We start from the raw sequence: 20,150 nt of genomic DNA, 5'->3' as shown, positions 1-20,150 counted from the left end.
ATGAATGAATCCCTATAAACATTGGGATAGTGTTGTTCTATGAGGTAGGTCTCTATCCATTCCAGATTCAGCACATATATGCAGCCTCAACTGACTGAACAAGACAGTGTAGGGGGGAAAATAAAATAAAAAAAAAAAGAAAAAGAAAAAGAAAAAGAAAAAAAAATCAGCTCAGCTGAAGAAATGAAACAAATGAAAAACAAAGGGAGAGTATTAGGACAAGAAAAAATGAATTAAAATAAAGGGTAGAAAAAACTTTGCGAGTCAACACCGTTTCAAACGGCTCTGCTTTCCCTCACAGCGAGCACATGTATACCAAGATTGGTAGGAAGCAGGAATATTTGGACAACTCGCACATTGCATCCCAACCTCTCTTGAATCAAAAAAAAAAATTCATCCTATGCTAGATATTTCAATCAGAAAGCTCACACTCCGCTTCCGCCAGCGCCTCTAATGCATCCGCATCATCTTCATCCCCCTGCGTTGGCAACGAAGATGATGATGGCACGCTGATAGTAGTCTTCTTTTTTTCTTCGGCTTCAATGTCTGTGGCCTTGACAATGGAAGATATAGTCGTGGTTTGTTTGTCAATGCTAACTTCAGCTTCAGCGGTTGTTGTTGTTGTTGTTGTTGTTGAGGTTGAGGTTATGACGGAAGATTCCTCGTCAACAAGACTCCAATCAATAATCCCGTCCTTCCCGTACCGTTCACTAAGCCATTCGTTGGTCTTTTTGAAATGGCCACATTGGAGCTGAAAGAATTGAACTGTGTTAGCATGTCCCGAAAAAAAGATAGACGAAAAAAAAAAAAAAAAAAAAAAAAAAAAAGGTGAGAAATAATAAAACGTATAAACCCACAAATCCGCCATGCACGCTCAACGGACTAGGATGCACAGACTGCAACACGCAATGCCTTTTGCCCTTATCCTTTAAAATATGTGCAACCCGCTTCCCAGCTGGCTTACCCCAGGCCAAGAACACAACCCCACGCGTCCTCGTCTTCGCCACGATGTCAATGACCTTCTGCGTAAACTTCTCCCAGCCCTGGTTCGCATGGCTGTTGGCATTGTGCGCACGAACGGTCAAGCAGGTGTTCAGCATGAGCACGCCACGGTTTGCCCAGGGGGCTAGGTGGCCGCCGTTGTTGGGGGGTTTGACGAAGGAAGGATAGTCGTTTTTCAGGGCTGTGTAGATGTTTTTCAAGGATGGGGGTGCGGGCATTGGTGGGCGGACGGAGAAGCAGAGGCCGTGCGCTTGGTTGTGGTTGTGGTAGGGGTCCTGGCCGAGGATTACCACGCGGACGGTGTGGAGGGGGGTGTGGCGGGACCTGGACAAGGGGGTGTTAGTTTCGACAAAAGATGATTATCTGGAGAGCTCTGATATATGCAAATCCATATACATACCATGAATACACCTCGTCGAATGGCGGGAAGATCTTAGCACCCGACGCAACCTCCTTTTTCAAAAACCGCTTGAGGTTCAGGAATTCATTGGTCAGCACCTCGTCTTTCAGATGGGCCAGCCAACTCTCGTCCAAGGTATCGATTTCAAGCTGAAGCAGCTCCTTCTGCTCTTTTGTGAGGCCAGCAACCCATTTTTCCTTGTTGAACTTCGCTGCTGGCTGGGAGGATGCAATATCCGTTAAACCGGGGGCAGCGGAGTTTTTGTCCGTTTGTGCCCCAAAGAAAGAGGCGATGTTCCCGTTAGGTTTTGGTTTCTTTACATCTGTTTCAGCAGCAGCACCGTCACTGCCACTTAGGTGGTTGGCATCCCGTTTACGGGATGTAGTAGACATGTTTTGAAGAAGAATGGCTGGCGTGAAATTGGGGAAATTGCGGATATCAGAGGACGTATAATGACAGGAAGGAGAACGAACGGAAAAACTACGAAGGATGGAAATCACAAAATTTCGAAGCATTCGGGTCGGGGGGATTCTTGCTCCCTTTATGCTATCTCAGAACTAAGAATTTCGGAAAAGCGGGCGCAATAAGTCTCCAGGCGGCGCGCCGGCTGAGATTCCAATTCGGCGGCGCGTGAGCGAGGCGTGTCGGCGATTAGTAAGGCAGCGCGGTCATGTGGTTTCGTGTGTAGATTTATACTTCCTGATTGGAGTAGAGAAATGAATAGAGCATTCCCGGGTATAGAACCTAGCTAGATATCAGAGCATTAAGTCGAGGGGGGGGATGGATGTTGCTAGAGATCATATTCGTATTACAAAATCTAACCATACATTCATTGTTTTGTTTCTCCGCCTGATAACTAACTAAGCATCGCAGCCAAGCCCGTTCACAGAAAGAAAAGCCAACCATACAAAAAACAGCAGCACACTTCTTGTAATAGAAAGTGACTGGGAAAAAAAGGGAAATTAAAAAAAAAAAAAAAGTACATTTCAGGAGACAAAAGCAATAAAGAAGAAACAAAAATAATTAATCTCGTTATTTGCACCTCTTCTCAACAATATTCGGCCCATGTTCTTCAAACTCTTTCCTCGATATCCACATCTGATGGAACGTCCCCAGACTCGCAACAATGCTGCCTCCAATCCACGACCCAAACTTCCTTTCCGCCGTATTACCAGCAGCAGTTATTCGCACCCGCGGACTGGGAAACATGTTCATAAGCTCAAAGTTCAACCGATCATTAAACCCATACAACAGACTCGTCGCCCCGGTCACGACAACATTTGCAAGTAAGTGTGGCCGGATATCGACGTCAACTTGGTTCAATGAGCTACGGATTAGCTCTGGTATTGTCTGCGCAACGGTTGGTGCGGGGAAATCTGAGTCTGGATCCGGGATAGCAGCTTGTGCATCGAATAGAGATTCTACGACCCGGTATCGCTCTGCGCCAAACACTTGGTTGTACCCATCGGGGAACTCGAAGGGGCGACCTGGATTCCCCCGCGCAATCTCTTCGTTGGAGACACCGTTAGGGCCTGTGCTGGATAGCGAATGTGGGCCCGGCCACACTTGGACTACGCATTCTTTGAATTCAGAGATCGTTCGATCCTCTAGCAGGCGACGGAAAGATGGATCTGGAGCCTGGTCAGGAGTAACTGTCCTGTAGGTCGCTTGGGCAGGTTGGCCAGCATCGACGGCTGTCTTGGAAGCGACGAGATAGTGTGGGGTGATGGTTATGGGTTGAGGGGTGTGGGATTTAAAGAGTGCACGTATCTGAGATGAGATGAAATCGCCCCCGAGCGGGGAGTGCTGGACGCCACGTTTCAGGACTAGGCCATCGTGGACCGGGGTGATGGAGACACCTGATGCACCAACATCAACGACCAAGGCTGAGGCTTTGCCCGCAGCAAATCTAGAAAAGACACATATGTTAGCGCTGTACAGACCATCTTATGTGAGAGGATATGGAGGAGGCGAAAACAATTAAAGACGCACGCAGCTAATGACCCATTCCGAGCAAGGTAGAAAGCTGGACTCCCCCATTTCTCCATTGCAATCTCAATCGTCTTTTCTCGCGCCTTGACAGGATTCCAGCCACACTCCGTCATGAGGAGCGGACTATCAGCCAGCGGTCTTTCTTCCGCCTCCACCACATCCATATCCATGGGGAGGTCGCCATTGGTAACGTCATTTAGTCCATTAAACATCGGGTTCCCGGACTTAGCTCCCGTCAGTCGCGATGTGAATGAGTATTCCCACACTTTCTCTGCCATGTCCCAGTCCTCCACGAACCCCTCCCTCCCCATGGGGTTGTGAATGGAAAGCCCTGGCCGCGGGGTAACATAGATGCTGTCGCCATAGATGTACTTTTCCTGGGAATCTGTAGAGTATTTGCCGTAGAAGGTTGGGATAACGGATTTTGGAGTGTCTTCACCTGCGAAGCCAGCGCGTACGGATGAATATCCCGGGTCGAGGATAATTGCGGACACCTCGTCTACGGAATTAGTGTTTGTGTTTTGGATATTTGGAGCAGCTTGGAAGCGCAGGAAAGGCGCGTGACATACCTCCGCCATATTCAGCAGCTGCAGGAGGTACCTGGGAGCTCATCTTGGTCTGCAGTATTGTGTGGTAACGTGTGTGCGAGACTGGAAATCCTCAGTGAGAGAGCAAAGCAAGCAGCGGCTCAGCGCAATGCCGACACACACTCTGCGCGGAGGAAGAGCCTCTGAAAGTGCAATCGCATGCAAGGGACGAATTGAAAAGTAGCGCTTGAGATATGAAGAACAGGTGTGGTGAGCTATTTGCGTTGTCTTCCAAGTCCCAAGTAAGTTGTTTGTGGCGGGCAAAAATGATAGATGTTGGTGGTTGTTCCTTTGACTTAAATGTTTAATTGCTCATGTCTGGAACCGAACCACCCTTCAACAACCATCCACCCACCTCCAACTATTTACTCTCAACTACCACCAACTACGAAGAACATACTCAACACTAATATTCGCGGTATTATACAGCTATGTCGACCATGGAAATTGAAGAACCGCGATTCAGGCCAGTCAAGAGAAGAAAATTCCTGCGCAAACGCCATGAAGCATCGCCAGACGCACCTCAGCCACCACAACAATCCCCAGATCCTGAGGTCGTCTCCTACAGCCTCCCCGCAGGACAAGACAGCGCAGGGCCAGAAACCCATCCAAATGAGCCCCAGGAAACCGACATTGGCATTACAGACATATTCCGTCGTCGAAAAGCTCTCAAAACTCGAAGGGGCGGCGTCGAGTTTACCCCCGCGTCCAAACCAGCCGCTGATGACCATGGCGAATCTCTACAAGAGGCTGATTCTGCCACCCAGGACCCCGAAGATACGGTTATACGACGTATCTCAGATCGCTTCGTTGCCCATACAGGCCAGAAGGTAGATATGGATAAGCATATGTACGTTTTCTCCGATACGCTAATATAACGGCTGCCCGTTATTTTTTTTTCTTTGGGAGGACGTAGTGAACGGCTAACAAGATTAAGGATGGCGTATATAGAGTCAGAGATGGCTAAACGTCATCAGATATACAACTACAATGCCAACGCCTCTGGTAGTAATGAACAGACATCCGAATCCACCGCGCAGAGCGGTCTCATTCGTCCTATGTCAGATCTCCAGCTTCCCCAACGCCAGCCAGCTTCTTTGGGCAAACTGCATGAGATCGACTTGGGGCCGGACGCCAAGCTGCGTAACATCGAAAGAACTGAAGCAGCTACGAGAAGGCTTGCGGGTGACGAGGTACCTGACGAGGATGAGGAAGAGAAGAATGCCGGTTCGAAGAAAACCCGACCAGGTGTCAAGGATGCAAAGAATTGGCGTGGTAGGAAGAGGCGCAATAGCGAAGATATCCGGCGAGATAAGCTTGTTGAGGAGGTTCTTCGGGAGAGTAAACGTGAGTTTACTTGTCAACTATATCTGACTGTACATAAAATATCCATCTTCCTAGACATGAACACTAACACACATCCTGTCCCAAATGTTTCCAGTCGACGTCTACGATGAGCCCGAAGTTGTCACTGAGCAAAATGACGACCAGGCAGCAGACGACCGCATCGCAGAGAAGTTCCGTCGTGACTTTTTGGATGCCATTCATTCCCGACGTCGTGGGGCCCGACCTAAGACTTCCAAGACCACCAAGCCCGATATTTTACGCGGTCCGAAGCTTGGAGGAAGCAGAAGTGCTCGTGCGATGATGCGGGAGAAGGCCGCCGCGCAAAAGCAATGATAATTTACGACCGCTTTTTTGGGGAGAATTTGGGATGGGGGCTGTACATACATACATACATACATACATACATACATATGACTGCATATGTCGATAAATATGGGCCATTCTATTTTCTTGTTTCAACGGTCCCTTTGTGCATTCTCCACCAGGAGATGCGCTGATATCTGCAGTTTTTTACACTGGAAGGTAAATGTGTAATTTTTTAATTACAAGTTTACGGAATGCTCTTTGCAATCATTCCCTCATGTTTGTTTCAATCCCACAATTGCCAATCAAAGAAAGCAATTCCTTCCGGAACATGGATGATTTAATTCTCTAGTCAAGTCCAGTTGCTCCTGGCTGGCGGACAGACTGGTCCAATTGTGCCTGAGTGAAAGCCACAGCAGGTAACGGCTGCGGGCGTTTGACAACATGCTAAGCTGGCGGGTGGCCAGAGCAAGGTTCCATGAATTCCCTTTAAAGAAAGGGAGGGGCATCCATACTTGTTCGATAAGAAATTACCATGATGAGTGGTTCTCTCGCTGTTTCTACCCGGACCGTGAACCATGGTTAGCCTGGTTTGTGTATACACGGCATATACATTAGTAGGTAGGTAGCTATCGGAGGAATAACGTGGTTGCCCGTGGTATTTCTCGAGAAGGATGAGCGAATGGAAACTTCTGCTGCGGGTTTTGTTTGTTGGCATGCCTTAATTGAGGCCTTTGCTGATGCTGTTTTTAGGTTTTTTTATACAGAGAATTCTTCCTAGGAAAAGAATTCACTTCCCCTGAGAGACACGTTTGATGAAATATTTGTATTGAAATGATCTGGGTTGGCACTTAAATGGACTTGTCCCAAGCAAAATATTCTATTAAGGGTCGTGCCGTGTGCCCCACTGTTGGTGGAGAGGGAGTTGGTAGAAGCAAGCAACGGGTACAAGATAGGAGGATGTTTGACGGAAGAGCCTCAAGGATCCACCCATGCGTGCTTCTACAAAATCCATATGCACAAAATTTTTTCAGCAAGTTTCTATGCATTTGTGAGCCGAAAGAATACATAGCCCCATGAGATCGAGATGACTGCAAACTTGCTATGAGTTTATTCAAGGCTGAATCTCTTGCGGCTTGCAAGATAGAGAGATCATAGGACAAAGTTCAAGCTCACGCAGCCCCAAAGGAAGTGGAGTGGCTTTGACCCTCCCGGTTCCTTTTGTATTGAAGCTATTCCAGAATTCAGGCCAAGGATCTGGACAACTGTGGGTACCTGGCCTGGTTCTGATTTGCTAACGTTTGAAATAGTTTGCCCCATCGGGTTCAATAGCAGCTGAGCGGCCAGCACAAGTTAATGTCCCCCCAATGTTGACAACGATATTGAAAACGGCCCAGGCAGTGGTGAATTCCGCTGAAGTTTAATAAACGACCCAGATCCTAATTTGCCTACAAACACACATACATTGAGGACAGATATGATCTCACAGGGAACATATTCACAAGTTTGGCATGGCGTTGAGACCAATATTCAAAGAGAAGAGCAACAACCCACAACAATATTTCAAACCCAACATCCCGTCTTTATGTCTCAAAGGCGAAGCACACCAAACGCCAACTGTTGTGGATCCTTGTGGCACATGGACTCCCCAGTCTCTACCGATCAGTGTCCATTCGTGGCCTGTCACTGGTCCAACGTCTGCCAATAATAAGGGCTCTCTGGGCTAGTTTGAAGCTTCCCTGCTCCTCGAGTGTCAAGTCGTGAGACTCGTCAGTTGTTAGCAGCAACAAGGAGGGCTGAAACGTGAGAGGAAACCTAAAAGAAAGGAAAACTACGTGGAGCTGCAGGCTTCACACTTGCAGGGGTGAAAAGTGGATTCTCAGTTACAATCATTAGCAAAGGGGGCGGCAATGGATAATGCAGCCTTTACAGACCGTCTGGTACACGCCTGGCTCGCTTCACGGGCAGGAGTAAAATAGAATAAACAACAGGCGGTAAATAATGATACCGCCAGCTTTGCCTAGGAGTTTTCTTCATATTATACCATTCTTCCTTATCATTTTCCTCTTGGAGTCTCGAATCCTCACTTCTACCTTTCCCTTCATTTCAATTTTTCGTAATCCTAGCAGCATTTCTATTTCGTTTGTTCCATTTCTTGCGATATTCCCACTGCCGACTGATGTCACACCCACCGAATCTTTCTTTCCTCTTCTGAGAGACAATTTTCTGAATAACTGTTGAAGTAGGTGTCTCCATCAGAAACAGTCCCGACCCTGCTCTCGTTTGGGATGACATATATACCTTTGGCTAACTGCTTAATAGTGATACCTGACGTGACTCGAAACTACCCTGCGTCGGACTCATCAATCGATATGCGGATCCGACGCTTGCCAAAAGCAACACTTCTTCTGGCCTGGGGCCTGCTTTTAAATCATGTTGATGGAGCGGACGTCCTAAAAAACAATGGCTTCACCACATGTTTGGGCAACTCTGATATCAGGGTCGATAGAATTAATCTTGAGTTCGACCGTGCCACGAATAGCTTCAAATTCGATGTGGCAGGGAGCAGCAACAAGTCACAAAGTGTGATGGCAGTGTTGGCTATTGAAGCCTATGGCCAACGGTTCACACAAGATTTCAACCCATGCTCCGAGAAAACCAAAGTCGAGCAACTTTGCCCTGGTACGTATACCGGCTAGTTATTATCATGCTCTTTTTCATCTTGCTCATCTTTTGTCTACAGTTCCCGCGGGACAGTTTTCGGCTATTGGAACACAGAAAATACCCTCAGATTTCGCGAGTAAAATTCCATCCATCGCATTCGCTGTCCCCGATCTCCAGGCCGATGCAACCCTGCAGCTAAAGGCAATTGACGGAGGCCAAACCCTTGCCTGCATCAGCTCCAAGGTAGGCAATGGAAAAACATTGGAAGCTCCCGCTGTATCATATGCTGCTGCCGGAATTGCAGCGGCCGCGTTAGCTCTGTCTGGTGCAGCAGCTTTAGCGGCGAGTGGGAATCCAGGAGCGGCTACGTCAAGTCCAACCTTTGGAGAGGTCGTTGGGTGGTTTCAGACTATGGCAACCTGTGGCATGCTGAGCGTCAACTATCCGCCAATGTACCGCAGCTTCACCAAAAACTTCGCCTTCAGCACTGGCTTAATTCCCTGGAACCAGATGCAGATCGCGATTGATAATTTCAGGAACAAGACCGGAGGAAATTTGACACATAACAATTTTCCCTTCCTTCAAAATGCCACACTCATATTCCAAGACGGTTCAAATAGTTCTAGCCTTGGAAAACGTTCTCTGGACTCTACTTTCCGTTCTACACATCTTGTTGCGCGAGAGATAACCACTTCCATCAACGAAACATCCACTGGCGGCAGCGGTGAGAGTGACGAGGGTGGCTTGAATCATGTTGTCAAGGGAATCCAAGGATATGTCGAAATGCTCTCAGTTCCCGAAGCTAATACGTTCATGACGGTGTTGTTAATATTCGCTGTTGTCGTTGCGGCTATTGCAACTGGAATTTTACTCTTTAAGGTTATTTTGGAGGTCTGGGCGATGTTCACATCTTTCCCGAAGAAACTGTCAAATTTCCGTAAGGATTATTGGGGTATAATTGCGAGAACAATCACCAACTTGATTCTCATATTATACGGCATATTTACCCTCTACTGCGTCTTCCAGTTCACTAGAGGCGACTCGTGGGCGGCCAAAATCCTCGCAGGCGTCACTCTTGCAATTTTTACCGCGGTTCTTGCGTTCTTTACATTCAAAATATGGAGAATAGCTCGAAAATATAAACAGGTGGACGGTACCGCCGCCGCACTGTACGAGGACCATGAAACGTGGCGGAAGTATAGCCTTTTCTACGACAACTACAAAAAGGGATACTGGTGGATTTTTGTCCCCACCATTATCTACATGCTCGTGAGAGGTTGCATCATTGCTGGAGGCGACGGGAACGGACTGGCTCAGACCGCTGGCCAACTTGTTGTGGAGGCAGTAATGCTTATTCTCCTTCTCTGGTCGAGACCCTACGAGGCAAAATCTGGCCAGTGGATCAATATATCAATTCAGGTCGTTCGGGTCTTGTCCGTTGTGTGCATTCTCGTTTTCGTCCAAGAATTGGGTGTCTCACAGACGACACAAACTATCACTGGTGTCGTTTTAATTACAGTTCAATCAGCCCTCACTGGTATCCTTGCCATTTTGATCGCGGTGAATGCCATAATCCTTTGCTTCAGGAAGAACCCGCACAAAGCAAGGCAACGGAAAGATCTTGGTAAGTGTTATCCTTTTATGGAACCTCCAATTCCGAAAATATAACCCAAACTAACAGACAACAGAAACAATGGACCGAGATTTGGATACCCTCACCCCTCTTGATGCACGAAACTCCCTCCTGGAACGTTCAAACAGGGCCCAGCGCCATCCCTCAACTAGAAAGGATACCGGTTTCTTCAACCGCACCGCCCCTTACGAACCGTATTTCAATTCTCCCTTCCCTGAGAAGCCCCGCCACATACACACAGAGAGTGCGGATTCTCTCCTCTCAAATAATGCCAACAACATCAACTATATGAACATGCGACAGTCAAATCAGTCGCCATCGCCAGAAAGACAGAGCATGCTACCAGTGGTCGGTCGAGCGTACTGAGTGAAGCACCACTCTTCTCTTTTTCCTTTGCCGATTCCGACCAGGCAGAAATATATGTTGATTTCTATTTGCTTTAGTTCGTTTATTGCGTTCGTATGTTTTCATCGGGCAGCACCCCCATCACATGTATACCCTTGCTGCCACCTTCTACCCTGCATGGAACCTTTCTCCATTCACTATTCCCGCATTAACCTGTCCATAAACATACATACTCCGGATTATTCGTCCCTTCCTCCCCTTCGTTAGATCCTATAATTCATATGCTTGGTTTTCTCTTTTCTTTTAGAGTTAGCCATTCTTCAATTAGCGAGTTCTGACCCATCATATCTCATTGTCAGTATGTCTGTTTCTCTTACACACTCTCCACAAGTCATGTTGCATATACGGTACACAGCGCGTGCTCCTTATTTCATATCTACTGGATATAATTTTTCTATTTTTTTTTTCTAATTTTTTTTTTAATCGAAACTATTTTCTCCCGCTATTTGATTTTTAATGAGGCTGCAGCAATCACACGCACGTTCTCTCTCTCTCTCTCTCTCTCTCTCTCTCTCTTTTTATTTGTTTTTTCATTTTCAACTCACTTGTGCTTTTACTTACCATCAGTCAATCCTTGTATATAGCTAGCCATACCCTCTCACGAAAGCCCCATCGGGAACAAAGGGGCAATTTCGATGTTGAGGTCTCTGTACATACGTTCTTTAACTATTCTAACGTACATCAATAAGAATATCTTCTGTAAGGACTACATTATTCCGGAGCCAAATGGCAAATGTCATGATGCTCAATTTGGTTTTGAACAACATGGATTCAATAGCCCTGTTTTTTTTAATGGGTTTTAAATTGTTTTTTTTGTCCTTTTAAGATTGTGATATTACACCTCAAGAAGAGAAAATTTGGATTATGTCAGTCATGAAAAGGGGAGGGTAAAGCCTCACAGGAAATGAAATGGAAAGAACGAAAGAATTTGAGAATTTAAAAAGGATTAAATAAACAAACCCATAAGAGGCGAACGGAGGCGAGGGTTGTTATTGACGCACCAAGGCTGAGAGGACGGAGCAGGAAGTAAGGAAACATGAAATAGCAAGGAGACGAATTAATGAAGAAGGGAATATGAACATTAAGGGGATTTTTAACATAATAAACATCAGTGAGGTAGTTAATTATCCATAAGTAAGGACCCCAGTTGCTGCTTTTCTTTGCAGAGGGTCCATTTTGGAGTATTTCACCAACTTAAAACTGATCAGAACAACGGCCCAACAAGCGAAAACTGAGACAGGGAAAAACTAAACAACCTTGGAACAGAAGAGGATACGGGGAAACACTGCCGTCCTCGTAACAAAAAGCAAGAAAACATTTGAAGGCAATACTAGACGTAGTGAGTGTGCAGATTGAGATTAAGTAGATTGGTGGAACAAGTAGCAAGGACGAATATGCAGAGTGAAGATTCGTTGCTATTTGTCCAAATATGTTTTTGAAATGGAAGAATTCAAGAACTCTTGTGCATGATCACCAGGCCCAGAGAAACTTCTTGTCCGCATGTATGAGAGGAGCTCATTGGTTCGATGGCATGTCGATGGCATGTCGATTGGATCAATTGAATCAGACTTTTGTTTGAGTATGCAACAATTGAAGGATCTAACATAGCACTTGATTGGTTATACCAACATGCTTTTTAGATTCTTGTTCATGTGCGAGCATAAGGATGGAATCCCCGGTGAGAACCCCGTCCCCCACCACGGTAATTGGCGCCCGGCTTCCCAGCGTTCCGGGGCCCAGTGGGCGCGTTTGCAGGTGGAGCACTCTGCGGCTGTGGCGTTATGCTCTTGTTGCTCCCAGGAGATGGTCTAGCACCACCATGTTGTGTCGGCATATTATGAGTTGGCGACATTCCGCGCCCAATACCACCACCGCCTCGACCCATGTTGCCCCCGCCCTGTGGGCCGGTAGGGATATTCGGCTGCGGGACATCATCGTACATTCCTTCCCAGGACGTGGGGCCACCTTGTTGATATGGTGCAAATCCACGAGTCGACTCAATGGCCCGGCGTGCTTGTTGCTGTTCGTACTTTTGTTGTTCAAAGGCAATCTGCTCCTGTGCGTTGTAGCCGGGGCCTCCTCGGTGGCCTGAGAAGTTACCACCCGAACCGCTCATGCCCATATTTGCACCTCCGCCACCGCCCATTCCACCAGGTGGACCCCCGCTCACGACACCACCCATATTCCCACCCATGTTACCTCCCATACCGGGGCCAGGTCCAGGTCCCATGGCATTGCCCATCTGTCCTCCCATCCCATCACCTCCAAACCCAGGCCCAACAGGACCCGGACTCGGGCCCTGGTTTTGCATCTGTTGCATCTGCTGCATCTGCTGCATCATTGCTGGATTCATCATCCCTTGCATCGTTTGAGGACCGGGACCCTGAGAGCCAGTACTCATCGCTGATTGAGGCGCGCCTCCGCCCATCTGTTGCATCTGTTGCATCTGTCGCATCTGTTGCATCTGCTGTAACATCGCCGGGTTCATACCTGCCATTCCTATTACGCCTCCGGCAGGTTGGCCCTGAACAGCGGCGGCTGCCATTTGTTGTTGCATTAAAGCAAAATATTGTTGCATACGCTGCCAGTACTGAGCCATCATCTGCGGGCTCATGCCACTTGTTAGACCTCCTTGGTTCTGGCTGTTTTGCTGCTGCTGTTGTGAATTATCCTGGCCGGCAGAGCGTTCGTTGTCCCTGCTATAGCGATCCTGATCCCTCATGCCACGTCGGGACCCCCTGCCTCTATCGTCATCATCCCGCATGTTTCCCCGCGGCTGTGCTTTCTTGACTTCGATAGGTTTTCCGAGGATTTCCAAAGGTCCAGAGAGGGTTGCCTCGACTGCTGCTTCGCTGTCAAATGTTACAAACCCGAACCCTCGAGGTCTGCCACTATCCTTATCAATCATAAGAGTAGCATCCACCACCCGACCAAATTGCATGAAAAACTGTTTAAAATCTTGCTCGGTTGCCTCTTGGCTAACGCCGCCAACAAAAATTTTACTTGTCCGTTCTTGCTCATCTCTAGGAATGGCGCGTTTTGGATCGATCTGTTTGGTTCCCTTTGTAAGCCTAGATGCTCTCAATCGAAGCTTTGACGCACGCCAGATTGATGCTGTATTCTCCGCTTGCTTCGCTTGAGGATGGTGATTACAAAAGGAGATACCTACAATTTTACCATCCAGATAATGTTCTTTCACCATCACCGTATTCACTGTCTTGGGGTCTTTGAAAGTGAGAAATCCGAATCCCCTTGATCGTCCCGTAGCGCCATCACGCATTACTGTACACTCTTGGACCTCTCCAAATTGTGAAAAATAATCTTTGAGTGATTCTGGTAAAACAAAAGAAATTCACAGTTAGGTAAAACGAATTTCTAGATCCGGTTCTCTGGAGATGGATTGGATACATACGATCAGTTGTCTCCCAATTCAATCCTCCGATGAACATTTTGCTATATAGATAGATCTATTAGTCATGGTTGCCTCAATAATAGAGCGAAAATCGACGGGACAGGTGCTATAATCGAAAAATCAAATATCAAAAAATAACTATGCATAAAGATACAATGTCACAATGTCAAGAGCATCCAATCAAAGAGCTGCTTAAACACGGCATCATTGCTGTGGCATCATCGAAACATAGTACTGTCCATCACCACTGCCGCGATGCTTAAATGAAGGTCGATCTCTCGATTTTAGTTTTCACTACCAAGAACTGATCGGACAGTCTTCCTTTCCTGGGACACTTGGTTGTAAGGGCCGAGCTAGGTGGGTATATAGGAGTCATTGAAAGTTTTGAGTGAGGAATGATAGCTCCTTTACAAGCGGGGTTTGGTGACGGTTTGACAGTGAAGACGCACAGCGCTCAGAGGAGCTTCGTCGGATATGCAAGTGTGCACAGTTGGGGCCAGCTCTGACCAGTATAAGATGCAGTTGTAAAATATTTTTGTGACGAGTGTATTTTTTTTCTTTCTGTTTTCTGCCCGAAGATCCTCTCTGCCTTTCTAAAAGTCCGAAGCTAGGTAATGCTGATCGATATCCCAGAATTCAAGACAGCCGAAGTGTCTACTTCCTGCTCTGTTCTATCAAGATATATTGACAAGAAGCTCTTAGTAGCAGCTGCACTATAGTCGCTTGAATAACTGGCTCGCCTGGTATGGCCTTCGTCTAAGACTCTCGACTCCCACTTCTCCTCAAAACGCGGTGGCTGATAATCCGATGCCCTTGTTCTGATCATGTCTGGTTTGCCGAGAAACTATGTAGGGTTTCCTCCTTTCAAGATATACCCCTTCCTGCACTCCCATGTTTCCAAGTGTCAACACTCCCGGTTCGAGTCGCTTAACCTTAGCAGCATACCGCAGCCAACCCAATTCCGACAACCCTGCATATGTCCCCATCAGCCGCCAAGAGATGACACACCTTTCCCTTTCACCTGGCTTTGGTTTCAAAAGTGAGGCAGGTGTACATATATTTTATATATATGGTATGGAAGGCCAGATCACATTTTCTGCAGCGACTGTTCCAAATCCCAATCGAAGACATGGTAGATATCAATGGAGATCGAGACGACGACTCATATACACTCCGGCATCAAACTTATAACCGGGGCCACAATGCGATGATTCCCATTTCACCATGCAAACGGCAGCATTTATGACAGCTCGATGCTCTTACAGCGACAGATGGTGAAAATAATAGCGCAGATATTCAGAATATATGCAGATACAACTTACCCATCTTCTTTAATACCCGTTCCATGACTACCTGGCTCTACATTGGCTGCACGATGCTCAGTATCCTGTGTTATTGGAGTTGGCTCGTTAACACCAGTTTGCTGTTCCCCATTCGTCGGATGCTGTTGCTCTATCTGTGTGTCGTGATGGTAGCTTTGGCCATTGCCGGTGGATTGTTGCTGTGGAGGAGGCACAGACTCCGCGTTCACTTCAGTTTGTGGTTGCAGTTGCGACTCTTGGGGCTCTGGAAAGCTGGGTGTAGCAGCTGGGGCAGCTGAGGCCGCTGCGCTCTGAGTAGTGTCATCTGCATCATAGCTATCCAAACAAGCCTTAGTACACGCGATTTATAACTTTCTGGTCATTTTGCGAACTTCGTATCATAATATTTCTTTTACGAGGAAGGGGGGGAGAAGACTTACAGGTCAGCGAAGAGATCTTCCTCAAGATCCTCTGGCTCAGTCATGGTGACTTTTTGGAATAAAATGGAACTGAAAGGGATGTCTTGTGTCAAAGGAGCTCTAGAGCTTCAGCCGGGATCCGTATAGAGATGCCAGCGGGCGAGATGAAGGTTGTGTTGGTTGTTGTTTAGAGTGAAATGTTGACGATCGAATGAAATTGAGAAGGAAACGAAGGTAAAAAGGACCTGGGCGAGTGGAGGTGTTGTCTTGGCAGACTAGCCCCGATTTGGGTTGGGTCATTTAAACTGCCTTCACTTATAAGTATGGTATTGTAAAGATAACCACAATTGAGGAAGAAATGTTCAAGCCTTGCAACGACCTTTTCCCCTCTTTTCTCTACAACTCAACTGATGTCATAAATTTTTGTTAAGAAAAATATTCTATAATTAATGCTTCAATACAGCTGTATTCCTCCACAGTCCCCATACAGCACTATAACACTGGATAAGTTGGTATTTCGATTGTATATATGTTCTAAGTTGCGTGGCCATTTTGGCCGGAATTGTGACAATACAATACTAGATCATGTCCGTATAGAACACATGGGCTATCACCCTTGCTTCGTTAAACCTTAAACAACTCGCCCAACCACATTCTATTTATACGACGAGCGATAACAACGACGGCGACAACGACGACGATACCCCTCGCCTCACCCCCTCTTCCTTGCACTGGGGATTCTCTCTCGGTTGCTCCATCCGTTCTCTTTCTAGATTTCTGAGGAGGCATCCAGTTATGGCGGGTAGAAAGACCCAACAGCAGGTATGGCTCATCAACGGACGAAACGGTCCTTTTATCCTATGCTGATTCCAACCTTTGCTCTCAACAGGAGATGGTTCAGGTCGGTCCGTAACTGCATATCACTTTGCAAAAAATCATATTCCCTTGCTGCAACGATACTGCTCTTTCCGGCTTTAATATTTTTGAGCTTGCAGTTTTGCTAACTATCGGCCGTCCATTTGCCAGCTAGACCAGACCGAGTGTGTATTTCCCCACGCCTGAATATTCTACACTCTTCTTGTCCCTCAGACTAACAGAAATAAAGACGGGTAGCTTCTCCTTTTTGGAAAACTCGATCGTCGCCGCAGCAACCAAAGACTCATGGGGGAATTGACCCGAATACAGTTGTAGGAGCATCTTACTCCCATGCAGACATGGTGAGGTGAGTTCAAACGCTCAACCCGTACCCTAGGCTGCCGTTGCGAAAGTTAACCTATTCCACGTCTGCTAGGAACATATCGCCTTATTCGCGAACACACGCATCGCCAATGCTATCACGTACTAGCAGTAACAACCGGAGTAGCAGCAGCTCTATGCTGTTAACGGACTCTGGAGGAATCACATCACCGCCTCGTCATCCGTACGCGAGCGTAATGGCACAAGCTGGTGAAGACTGGAGCCACGATGATGATGATGATGATGGAGATGAAGACGAACTCTCCTATGATGATGATGAGGACGAGTTTGGGCTCCCCAGCGTTACGAGCATGCGGAAAAAGAAATCGAAAGCTCCCTCTCGACAACAGGCCCAGGTTAAAGGGAATTATGGGCGGGGTAGATCGAAGAGCAGATCAAATGGCTCCTCAAATTTGGCACCCAATTTAGGCACTTTGAGGCTACGTGCAAATAGCTCTGATATTGCAGAGGAACGAGGTGTCCTAACCTACCCAACGGCAAAGAGAGCTGACGGCAAGATCTTACGTCCTCAGTACAAGGAGATACTAACAGGTAAGTGTGCATTTCCTATCAACAGTAGTAATAAAAACTGACAAGTTATTTTAATAGATCCTGCAAACTCACTACACCTAATAAATCACTCTCCACCTCCAACAAACGGTTCACCCAAAGAACTAGAAGTTCACTTGAGTCGCATTAGCAGGATCAACAAGTTCAAACGAATTCTCCAAGCAAGTACCGTATCGCTTCCAGAACTTCGCGACCTAGCCTGGTCTGGTGTTCCAGATGAAGTTCGAGCGATGACTTGGCAGCTTCTGCTCGGATATTTGCCAACAAACAGTGAGCGCCGGGTCGCTGCTTTGGATAGAAAACGGAAGGAATACCTTGATGGTGTTCGACAGGCCTTTGAAAGGGCCAGCTCAACTGTTGATAAACCAGGAGGAACGGGCTCTACATCAAATGTTGGGAATGGAAGAGGTTTGGACGAAGCTATCTGGCATCAAATAAGTATCGATATTCCCCGGACAAACCCTCATATTCCGCTATATGGCTACGAGGCAACGCAAAGATCCTTAGGAAGAATTTTATATGCTTGGGCTATACGCCATCCCGCAAGTGGATACGTGCAAGGCATAAACGACCTAGTCACACCATTCTGGCAGGTTTTTCTAGGGTCGTATATTACGGATCTTAACATAGAGGAGGGAATGGATCCAGGGCAACTACCCAAAGCTGTTCTTGATGCCGTGGAGGCTGATTCATTTTGGTGTTTAACAAAGCTTCTCGATGGTATTCAAGATAATTATATATATGCTCAACCTGGTATACACAGACAAGTCGGTGCTCTGCGCGATCTCACGATGCGGATTGATTCCACGCTTGCAAAACATTTAGAAAATGAGGGCGTTGAATTCATGCAGTTCAGCTTCCGGTGGATGAACTGTCTTTTGATGAGAGAGGTCAGCATCCAAAACACAATAAGGATGTGGGATACCTATATGGTAAGTATTATCACCCTCGACCTGCGTTCGACTACATTCGCCTAACATGTTCCATCTAGGCCGAAGAGCAAGGCTTCTCCAGGTTTCACCTTTACGTATGCGCAGCTTTCCTTGTCAAGTGGTCTGAGCAACTGCTTAAGATGGATTTCCAGGTTTGTTTCTCCTAGCTTCCCTGCTCTGTGCCAGAAATATGAAAACAAAAAAAATCAACTGTTAAATTATTCATAGGAAATCATGATGTTTATCCAAGCCCTTCCCACCAAGGATTGGACCGAAAAAAATATTGAGCTTCTCCTGAGCGAGGCGTTTATATGGCAGAGTTTGTTTCAGGATTCGAGTGCCCATCTCCGCTCTAGCGTTGGGACGCCCTCTGGCGCGGGAAAATGTGATTAATTTTGCTACTTCCAAATATACCGGCACTTGGAAGGGCCAAGGTACCCCAACATAGAATCATATGTTGACGTGGCGTTAATATATGTAAAATTTCCGAATAATGTGTTCCACTTGGAGAGATCAACTGAAATGGATACCCTTCAGATTAAAAGCCCACAAAAGCTTCAGGAAGTCCCCTTCGTCGCACATTCTGGCCCTTTTGTCTGCAAGTCCAGTGTCGTCCTCGAGAACTTGTCTGACCTTCTCCCTAACCAGTTCCCGTACTTTTCCTTTCTTCTTGCGGCCTGGATTTTCTTTTTGTACGTTCGAATTTAATTTCGGCTCGTCCGCAAAGAATTCATGGACGTCCATGTCATCATCATCATCGACGTCCATGGTACCATCCAGTCCTTCATCTGGTTCACCTTGGTCCTCCACTATGTTCATGGGCTCACTCTCGGAATCCTCGGCAGGCCCATCTTCGACCGGAATGTTATTTTGGGCACACCATGTTCGGTAATTCGACTCTAGCATGTCGAGAACACTAGTGGTGCCAAGGAAGCTGGATCTTATCGTTTTGTTTTTCCGCACGAACGCAATTCTTAGAAGGCCGTCCCATTCATCGTAGCTGATTTGAGGACGGGGGTTTTTGGGAACGATGCGAACCACACTGGATTCTACAGCGGGTGGTGGTTTGAAGTTGTTTTTTCCAACTTTCATGATGTGGTCAATTCTTGCCCACATCTGTGCGTTCACAGACAATCGGTTGTAGAGCTTGTCACCGGGTTTGGCGAAGAGTCGCATTGCAAATTCTCGTTGGAACATGAGAATGCATACTCGTGGTGCAGGGTTGGTGGCGAGGAGTTTAAACGTTAGAGGAGAAGAGATCTGTAGTCATTATACTAATATTAATTTTTCTGTCATAGAAAATTTTACAATCAGGGGCAGCCCGGTCATTATCGTACCTGATATGGAGTGTTGCTGATGCAGACATCAAAGTAAGGTAGATCAGTTTTAATAACATCACCCAGTAGAACTTCAAGCCGCTTCTGTTCCGGTTTCCCTTGAACACGTTTCGTAACTTCTGCAGCCATTCGCGGGTCCAACTCGACAGCAATAACTTTCTTCGCTTTCTCCAGTATCTTGACAGTCAGGTTGCCAGTACCAGGGCCTATTTCAAGAACGGTCTATAGAAATAGCCAACATTATTATTATTAACGGTGCCCTTGGAATATATATAAGAGTGGGATAGCAAATACATCACTCTGCTTCAGCTCTGCCTTATCAACAATAGCCTGAGCAACACCCGGATTTTTCAAAACATGCTGACCGATGTCTGTGTTCATGCGGAAGACATTATTTGCGGCCTTGGTTTTCGCAGCGGCCTGGGCATAAGGGCTGGCCTTAGAAGCGCTATTACGCTTTTTGTAGGGCGCTTTCGGCATTTCTACGCTGCTAAACCTCCGGCCACAGGTAGTAATGGTGGTAATAGAAGGAAATAACGGACGCACGTTTGCCCTCGTTCGCATCTCAAAGTCGATGTGATGCAATGATTAATTTTCGACGATATAACAC

The 20,150-nt window shown here is 46.8% G+C and overlaps 9 protein-coding genes across 9 annotated transcripts; 4 read left to right on the top strand and 5 right to left on the bottom strand.

The window, feature by feature from the left end:
- Positions 1-412: 412 nt before the first annotated feature.
- On the bottom strand, positions 413-1,794 carry PADG_03840 (uracil-DNA glycosylase; the record flags this gene model as incomplete). The annotated part of the gene is made up of 3 exons (XM_010761318.1): positions 413-751; positions 858-1,326; positions 1,403-1,794. The coding sequence occupies 3 exons, from the start codon at positions 1,792-1,794 to the stop codon at positions 413-415; spliced, it is 1,200 nt and encodes a 399-aa protein (XP_010759620.1).
- A 640-nt stretch (positions 1,795-2,434) lies between these two features.
- On the bottom strand, positions 2,435-4,006 carry PADG_03839 (uncharacterized protein; the record flags this gene model as incomplete). The annotated part of the gene is made up of 3 exons (XM_010761317.1): positions 2,435-3,311; positions 3,395-3,893; positions 3,964-4,006. The coding sequence occupies 3 exons, from the start codon at positions 4,004-4,006 to the stop codon at positions 2,435-2,437; spliced, it is 1,419 nt and encodes a 472-aa protein (XP_010759619.1).
- A 406-nt stretch (positions 4,007-4,412) lies between these two features.
- Positions 4,413-5,661, top strand: PADG_03838 (uncharacterized protein; the record flags this gene model as incomplete). The annotated part of the gene is made up of 3 exons (XM_010760904.1): positions 4,413-4,831; positions 4,919-5,328; positions 5,423-5,661. 3 exons carry the CDS (start codon positions 4,413-4,415, stop codon positions 5,659-5,661), a joined length of 1,068 nt encoding a protein of 355 aa, XP_010759206.1.
- Positions 5,662-7,142: 1,481 nt separating this feature from the next.
- Positions 7,143-7,358, top strand: PADG_11667 (uncharacterized protein; the record flags this gene model as incomplete). Its single annotated transcript, XM_010761595.1, has 1 exon — positions 7,143-7,358. The coding sequence occupies one exon, from the start codon at positions 7,143-7,145 to the stop codon at positions 7,356-7,358; it is 216 nt and encodes a 71-aa protein (XP_010759897.1).
- A 645-nt stretch (positions 7,359-8,003) lies between these two features.
- On the top strand, positions 8,004-10,294 carry PADG_03837 (uncharacterized protein; the record flags this gene model as incomplete). Its single annotated transcript, XM_010760903.1, has 3 exons — positions 8,004-8,313; positions 8,375-9,919; positions 9,984-10,294. The coding sequence occupies 3 exons, from the start codon at positions 8,004-8,006 to the stop codon at positions 10,292-10,294; spliced, it is 2,166 nt and encodes a 721-aa protein (XP_010759205.1).
- A 1,687-nt stretch (positions 10,295-11,981) lies between these two features.
- Positions 11,982-13,782, bottom strand: PADG_03836 (uncharacterized protein; the record flags this gene model as incomplete). The annotated part of the gene is made up of 2 exons (XM_010760902.1): positions 11,982-13,666; positions 13,746-13,782. The coding sequence occupies 2 exons, from the start codon at positions 13,780-13,782 to the stop codon at positions 11,982-11,984; spliced, it is 1,722 nt and encodes a 573-aa protein (XP_010759204.1).
- A 1,281-nt stretch (positions 13,783-15,063) lies between these two features.
- PADG_03835 (uncharacterized protein) lies at positions 15,064-15,530 on the bottom strand (the record flags this gene model as incomplete). The annotated part of the gene is made up of 2 exons (XM_010761316.1): positions 15,064-15,382; positions 15,487-15,530. The coding sequence occupies 2 exons, from the start codon at positions 15,528-15,530 to the stop codon at positions 15,064-15,066; spliced, it is 363 nt and encodes a 120-aa protein (XP_010759618.1).
- A 730-nt stretch (positions 15,531-16,260) lies between these two features.
- On the top strand, positions 16,261-18,596 carry PADG_03834 (GTPase-activating protein GYP1; the record flags this gene model as incomplete). The annotated part of the gene is made up of 8 exons (XM_010760901.1): positions 16,261-16,287; positions 16,355-16,366; positions 16,492-16,505; positions 16,571-16,687; positions 16,757-17,253; positions 17,311-18,203; positions 18,263-18,355; positions 18,432-18,596. The coding sequence occupies 8 exons, from the start codon at positions 16,261-16,263 to the stop codon at positions 18,594-18,596; spliced, it is 1,818 nt and encodes a 605-aa protein (XP_010759203.1).
- A 120-nt stretch (positions 18,597-18,716) lies between these two features.
- Positions 18,717-20,020, bottom strand: PADG_03833 (dimethyladenosine transferase; the record flags this gene model as incomplete). The annotated part of the gene is made up of 3 exons (XM_010760900.1): positions 18,717-19,463; positions 19,541-19,762; positions 19,835-20,020. 3 exons carry the CDS (start codon positions 20,018-20,020, stop codon positions 18,717-18,719), a joined length of 1,155 nt encoding a protein of 384 aa, XP_010759202.1.
- Positions 20,021-20,150: the final 130 nt, after the last annotated feature.

The sequence above is a fragment of the Paracoccidioides brasiliensis genome (assembly GCF_000150735.1).
Source record: "Paracoccidioides brasiliensis Pb18 unplaced genomic scaffold supercont2.4, whole genome shotgun sequence".
Taxonomy (NCBI): domain Eukaryota; kingdom Fungi; phylum Ascomycota; class Eurotiomycetes; order Onygenales; family Ajellomycetaceae; genus Paracoccidioides; species Paracoccidioides brasiliensis.
Note: the sequence above shows the minus strand (reverse complement) of the source record. Positions and strands in the feature narration are given on the sequence as shown.